This window comes from Delphinus delphis, chromosome 5 (assembly GCF_949987515.2).
Source record: "Delphinus delphis chromosome 5, mDelDel1.2, whole genome shotgun sequence".
NCBI lineage: Eukaryota > Metazoa > Chordata > Mammalia > Artiodactyla > Delphinidae > Delphinus > Delphinus delphis.
In genome coordinates this window covers 136,438,684-136,445,810 of record NC_082687.1, presented here as the reverse complement: position 1 = coordinate 136,445,810, position 7,127 = coordinate 136,438,684, and the positions used below count along the sequence as shown (strand labels likewise).

General features: G+C 66.2%; 1 protein-coding gene across 1 annotated transcript; it reads left to right on the top strand.

Moving 5' to 3' along the window:
• The first annotated feature begins 1,947 nt into the window (after window positions 1-1,947).
• On the top strand, window positions 1,948-6,621 carry HMX1 (H6 family homeobox 1). The gene is made up of 2 exons (XM_060011885.1): window positions 1,948-2,412; window positions 5,270-6,621. Exons 1-2 carry the CDS (start codon window positions 2,016-2,018, stop codon window positions 5,923-5,925), a joined length of 1,053 nt encoding a protein of 350 aa, XP_059867868.1. The 5' UTR covers window positions 1,948-2,015; the 3' UTR covers window positions 5,926-6,621.
• The last annotated feature ends 506 nt before the right edge of the window (window positions 6,622-7,127 follow it).

Here is a 7,127-nt window from a genome sequence, read left to right as displayed (position 1 = left end):
GAGTCCCTGTCGTTGATCATCTTTGTCGCTCCTGGGGCGGGATGCGAGGGCGAGGAGATGGGTCGAGCATCTTGTCCTCGAGTCTGCAGAAAAGCCGGCCTCCCACCCAAGGTCTCCAGGCCACTGGGCACCAGAGGTCCCTCCCGGCAGCCGCGGGTAGGTACGCTCAGGGTGGTAAGCTGGTAAGGGGGTGGCGCGGGGCGGGGGTGGCGGTGACCGGCTCCCTCTGCAGCCAGAAGACGCACCCGAAGTGCTCACCGTTTTGTCTCCGCGGCCACAGGTGGGCCAGCAAGGTCCCTCCACTAGGCCTCAGCCCCACCCGGCCTCCCGGCCTCCTAGACCCGCTGCTCAGCTGCTTCTCGCTCCCATCCCCATCCGACTCTGGGGCTGCCGGTGCCAGAAGGGCCCCAGGCCCTGACTGTCGGAATTCCAGCCCTGCCAGAGCCACTTACCATCTGGAATGGTCTCTCCTCGGCTCTGTTTTTCCCTCTGGAAAATGGGGTTGATGCTCCCTCCACCGTGGTTGTTCTGAAAATTAAAGTGAGGCGGCGGGCGGCACTCGGTTGGTCGCGGCCCCCGGCTGGCACTGGGAGGCTGGGTGTACCTCTCCGCGATAACCCGCGTCCGGTGAAGCCTGCTGCGCCCGCGCATCCGCGTTGCCGTCCGGTGACTCGGCCGTCACCCGCTCCCAGAGGAAGCCGGTCAGAAGGTTACTCTTGAGTGGCCACAGCTCCGAGGGCGACGGCGTGGGCCGGGATGCACTTTGGTCACTGCACTCCCTGCTGCAGAAGTGGGAGGGCACTCCCCATCGCTTTACAGTCGGGGCCTGCCCCTAAGACCTACGCGGCCGGCCGGGGCAATGGCTCCCGCCCGCCACTAAGGCCCGAGCCTCTTAGGGAGCTGGACGGTGGAGACCTCCTCTCGCTCAGCGGGTGTGACATCGGGCGTTCTGCCGGCAGGGCCACGGGGATAGGGGTGGGGGCTAGCATTTTCTTACATTTTGAGTCTGAATCTGAGACCTAGAGAGTTCTATCGCACTACCTTTGGCATTAAATCCATATTTCATTAAGTGTATATATTAAAAATATGCCACAATTTTGCAGCCTTGACATCCGGAGTCTAAAAAAATGACTAACCCATTCTCTTGCTGTTTCTTGGAAGCCCCGGGGTCTTCCTGCCACGGTATACACATGCACACAAATACATACAAGCACACACACACGTGCGCGCGCGCACACACACACACACACACACACACACACACACACACACACACACACACACACACACACACACACACACACACACACACCCCCCACACTCGTGCGCGCGCACACACGCAGTTCCTCACTCTCGGTCCAACACTCTCCCCTCAGCGAGGTAATTACTGCCCTTGCCGGACACTGATTGGCCAGTCTGCTTCTCATCGGAGCCCCGCAGCCAATAGGCGGCCCCGCGACCGAGGCCCCACCTCTCCAACCCCCGGCTCGGGTGGCTCGGGCCGGGGGAATGAATCACGCGGGGCCGAACTGGCCGCGACCCCCCGCCTGGGCCGCCGGCCGCCCGCCCTCGGACGCGCGAACGCCTGCGCGCCCGGATCCGGGCGGCGTCTCCGAGCAGTGGCCGCACTCGGGGCCGGCGCGGCATCCTCGGGCTGAGCTGGCTGCCCGCCCGGCCCGCGCCGCCCCGCCCCTGCTGGCCCCTCCCCTGCCCTCCCCGCCCCCAGCGGGGCCGGCCCGGGCGGCGACCAGAGCGGCGACGTGAAAGGCGAGCGAGGCTGCTGCCCGGCCGGCTGTCGGCGCGCACCCGCTCCCGGCCCAGCCCAGTCCGGCGCGGAGGCCGCTGCCTGCCCCGCGGGGCCCGACGCCAGCGCTGCGGGCAGCGGCTCCAGGGCCGGCCCGCGCGTGCGCCAGGGAGCCGCGCGCCAGCGTCCCCAGCGGGGACCGGGACCGGCCGCACCCCGGGCTCCCGGAACCCCGAGGAGCCCGGCAGAGCCCGACGGACCGGCGGCCGCGATGCCGGACGAGCTGACGGAGCCCGGGCGCGCCACGCCGGCCCGCGCCTCCTCCTTCCTCATAGAGAACCTGCTGGCAGCCGAGGCCAAGGGCGCTGGGCGCGCGGCCCAGGGCGGCGGCGGCCGCGAGGACGAGGAGGACGACGACGACGACCCTGAGGACGAGGACGCGGAGCAGGCGCGGCGGCGGCGGCGGCTGCAGCGGCGGAGACAGCTGCACGCGGGCTCCGGGCCGAGCGGGGACGCGCGGGCCCGGGCGCTGCTTGGGCCGGGCGCGCTGGGCCTCGGTCCCCGGCCGCCCCCGGGTCCCGGGCCGCCCTACGCTCTGGGCTGCGGAGGCGCCACGCGCTGGTACTCGCGGTCGCACGGAGGCTACGGAGGCGGCCTCAGCCCTGACAGTGAGTGAGGGCGCGGGGAAGGGGGGGCCGCGGGGGGGGGGGGCCGGCTTCTTCCCCGAGCGTTTGCTCGGGGACTTTGGGCTCGTTGGCGCCCTTTCTGGGCCATCCTCCTCGTCTGTAGGAGGCTCTGGGTCGTGTCGGGCCCCAGCAGAGCCCCTGGTTGAGCAGGTCTGGAGGCCCACTCTCCAGGACAGGGTCCCCATGCAGGGAGAAGGTTTCGCAGGCTCTGGGCTTCACCCATCACCAGGCTCTGGAGTGCCCTTGGAGGGGAACCTGGGGACAGGGGACAACAGACAGCTAAGAAGAGAAAAGGAAGGGGGGTGGGGAATACAACAGGGGAAGGCAGGCCATGGGAGGGGGCACGGGGGGGAGGGGCAGAAAAGAAGAGAAAAGGACAGAGAAGAAAGAGAGGGATGTTGGGGGCGGAGAAAGGAGCGAGGGGGGAAGAGAAGATGAAAAACAAAAAGCAAAAAGAAACCCATAAGTGATGGAGAGAACAGAGAAAAGATAAAGGAAGGAAAGAGAGAGGGTCAGGAGACAGAGTCAGACTCAGCAAAATAAAGGGGGCGTTGAGCAGAGGGAACCGCTGCTGTGGAGGCTGGACGGGGGACAGCGCTCTTCCCCAGCAGCCGTGTCCCCAAAGTCCCATCTCCTCTACAAGCTGCAGCCAGGGCCTGGGGCAGGGGCCTGGCTCTCCCTCTTGGGCCTCCCAAGCCCCTGGGCTGTGGCTGTGCAAGGCCAGACGCCCCCAGTCCCACCCCTCTCTCTCCCTTTTCTGCCCCTCCCCCTCCCCCGCCTTTGTTCCCTGCTGAGGGCTCTGAGTCTGGGGGTGGGGGGTTTTTCAGCCCTGGAACCCGATCGATCGCCCCTCTTGACTGGGCGTCCCAGCCCCTGAGTTCTACTCCCCTCCCCGGGGTCGCTGCCTCCCTTGGGGACCTGCCGTTTGGAGGAAGCCCCCCGCCCCGGGCAAGAGGAGTAGGAAGCTATTCTAACCTCAGCCCCCAGGCTTTGCCAGCCCCCCCACAAACGCACACTGTGAGGCCAACTGAAGACTCTTCCAGGCCCTGAAATACTTTCAGCTCCGAGCGAAAGTTAGCGAGTGCTGGGGGGGCGGGTGAGGAAGGGGGTAGTAGGTGGGCCAGGCCCCTCTCACCTCTTGGATAACCCCTTCTCTGGTGTGGGATTGAGCCCCTCGCAAAGGGACCCGCATCTCAGAGCCTACACCCAGAAGGTCCCGGGCCCCTACCCCCTTTCCTTCCGGGAAGCTCGAGCAGGCCTCAGTGTTGGCCCCGAAATTGAGTGATCAGACGTAGTGCCCTTCTGGGGGTGTTTGTGAAAAGGGTCTCCCCGGGCGGGGGAATGCATTCCCCGCTTGTCCCTGGGGTTCTTCTACAGCTGCAGCCCCACAGGCGGCCACCAAAGAGCCGGTTCTTCTTTCGTGTAATGCGGGTCAGGGGTCCCTGTTTTGTACCAGAGCTGGCAGGCCTGTCTTGTCTTCGCGTGGCAGCACGTGGGCCTCTGTGAGTCTGCCCCCCCCATATCTGGTCGCACACATGCCAGCCTGGAACCTGACCCCTCTTTGGACACCATGAGGGCTCACGCCACCAGGGTTGGGCAGGGACACACGCAAATCGGCACACCTCCGGGGGAGCCGCGGAGCGCAGGGACCAAGCTACAGACACAAGCCTGCCGGCGTCTGCACACCTTGCGGGCTCCTCACGCTGTGGGCTCACCGCTGCCTTCTGAGGGCTGGCCGGGCCAAGCTCTACTCGACGGCCGCAATGCTGACCTGCGGCCTGTGTCCAGGAGCCTCGGCCTGAGGCACAGGGGAAGCTGGCCTGAGCTGGCCTCTTGAGCCCGGAAGTCAGGCGGCTGCCCTTTTCAAGCTGGGCCTGGAATCTGGACCGGCACCTGGGCCCCGGGCACTCTTTCACCTGGAGGCATCACCCCTTGCCAGCCCTGGGGAGGGGAGGCGTCTCCTCTGGGAGACTGTGTGCGGCTTGGTACTTGGAACATGAGCTCGGGGACCCTCTGTGGGCTTTTGTAGGCCCAAACCCACAGGCTCAACCATGGGCCCGGTGTGTCTGGGGTGAGATGCGGCTGCCGCGTGTTTCTACGGAGCCAGAGGTGCCCTCGTCTGCACTCTCTGAGTGTGATTTTGGGTAGAGAGGGCACATCTCCATGGACATTTGAACTAGGGGCACAGGAATCGGGGGAGAATAGGTTCCCAGTGTCACCTGGTTGGAGTTTGGTTTGGGGAATTGCTTGCGTTTGCTTATCCTCCATCAATGGGAATATTTCTGTGCACGCGGGCGTTCTGCATCTGCTCCTGGGCTTGAGTGGGGAGAGGTGATGGCAAGTCTTTATTTCTGTGTCTGGGGGACTTGGCCTAGGGCTGAGTGCGAGGGATGAGGCCCTCTCTGTGCTGGTTTCTGGTGTGTACGTTTCTCAGAAGGACCATCCTTTCCTCCGTGAGGTGTACCTCCGGGGCTTTTGTGTGTGTTGATTCGAAGTCACTGTTTGAGGGAGTCAGTCTTCTTTTTGTGTTTCTGTTTGTGTTTTTGTGTTCCTTTTCTTCCGTCTTCCCTCTGTGGCCCTCCGTGTGGTTGCACGGTTCTGGGCGTGAGTGTGTGGCCAGCGTGTTGGTTTGCAGCATCGCTCAGGTCTTCAAGTTCACCTCCAGATGCTCTGCCTTTCTCCGGTCCCAGGGTGAGATCTGCCGTAGGTGGGGCTGCGTGGGGACAATTTCCCTGCCTGTGGCTGTGGGTGACCTCGCGGGGGAAGCAGCTGACCTCAGCGACAGGGCCGGGGGATCAGCCTCCGGAACCAACCCGTGTTCCTCCTCTCCCCTCTGCAGCCAGCGACCGGGACTCACCGGAGACAGGCGAGGAGATGGGCCGCGCAGAAGGCGCCTGGCCGCGGGACCCCGGGCCGGGAGCGGTGCAGCGGGAGGCGGCGGAGCTGGCGGCGAGGGGCCCGGCAGCCGGCGCGGAGGAGGCGGCGGAGCTGGCCGAGGCCCGGGCGGCGGCGGCGGCGGCGGGGGAGGCGCGCGGCGGTGGCGGGGGCGGCGGCCGCAAGAAGAAGACGCGCACGGTCTTCTCGCGCAGCCAGGTCTTCCAGCTCGAGTCCACCTTCGACCTGAAGCGCTACCTGAGCAGCGCCGAGCGCGCCGGCCTGGCCGCCTCCCTGCAGCTCACCGAGACGCAGGTCAAGATCTGGTTCCAGAACCGCCGCAACAAGTGGAAGCGGCAGCTGGCGGCCGAGCTGGAGGCCGCCAGCCTGTCCCCGCCGGGCGCGCAGCGCCTGGTCCGCGTGCCGGTGCTCTACCACGAAAGCCCCCCGGCCGCCGCCGCCGGAGCTCCCGCCGCGCTGCCCTTCCCGCTGGCGCCCGCCGCGCCCGCCCCGCCCCCGCCGCTGCTCGGCTTCTCCGGGGCCCTCGCCTACCCGCTGGCCGCCTTCCCAGCCGCCGCCTCCGTGCCCTTCCTGCGGGCGCAGATGCCCGGCCTGGTGTGAGCCCCCGGCCGGCCAGGCCCACTCCCCGTGGCCAGTGGGGACTTCTGCGGACGCGCACACGGGCCGAGGCGGCAGCGGTGGCGCCAGGGGGCCGTCCGTCAGGGAGGGCAGGGACGCTCCCCTGGCCCTCCCGCGCCTCGGGGAGCGCAGGCTGCCGCCCGGGCGAGCCGAACCCCTGTCCGAAGATCGGAAGATCGTCCAGAATGTAACAGAGACGCAGGTGACTGTGGCTCCCCAGACAGTCGCAAGGCTGGATCCCCGCTGGGAAGAGAGCATCACAGAGACAGTCGGCCACGCAGCCCAGAGCCTCCCCCAGCCCCCCACCCCCGGGGACAGGCCTCAACCTCGGAGCAGATCCAGCCCCCGCCCTGCCGGAGCCAGCGGCTGGGCGCAGTCCACGGCAAATCCAGGCTGTCCCAGGTGCTTCATGGAGGTGACCACTCTCCAACCCGAACAGCCCTGCCTGGGACTATGCACGGGCAGGGCAGCAGGCCTCCGGGCTGGCAGAGAGAGAATCCCAGGAAGAGAGCCCCTGTGGAGCGGAAGGGGTGAAGATCCTTCCAGGTGGCGCTGCTCTCAGATTGTCCGTTCTGGAGATGGGGCCAGACTGGGGCTTCTCTCCCAGGCTGCAGCCCCTGGTTATCCTGGCGAAGACATTTTTTTTTTTTAAATGAATCTACTTATTTGCGTATGGAATAAAAAGGGACGTTTTCTGGACACTTGCCGCTGCTCTGTGATCACTGGGGCCGAGCCTCTCCTCTGGTAATGGGCTATGGTGGGCACCGTCTCCCCGCTCCTGGAGCACCCTCCAATGCTGGCCGGGGGCAGGTGGGCAGGGCAGGCAGGAGCTGGGGTCTGCGAGCTGCACTCTCAAGCCCCCACGTTCTCCAGACAGGGAGACCCAGCGAGACCTTAGGGGAAGTCGGGGTCGGGGAGGGGAGGGGCCTAGGGTGGAAGAGGGGATTCTGCATCCTCTGTCGCTCAGTTCCGGGGCCTTAGCGACAACCGAAAGCCAGTAGTCAGGCGAAGGCAGAGCCCGCTGGCCACTCACCCGGCACGAGGGGCTGCCAGCTGTGTGGCCCCCTGCATCCACTGCCCCGTCCCGCACTGGAGTTGAGAGCCATCTCTAACATAAGGGTTTTTTTCTTTTGGCCAAAACAAAACACCGGCGCCAGACAGCCCAGCAAGGTCAGGTGGGGAAC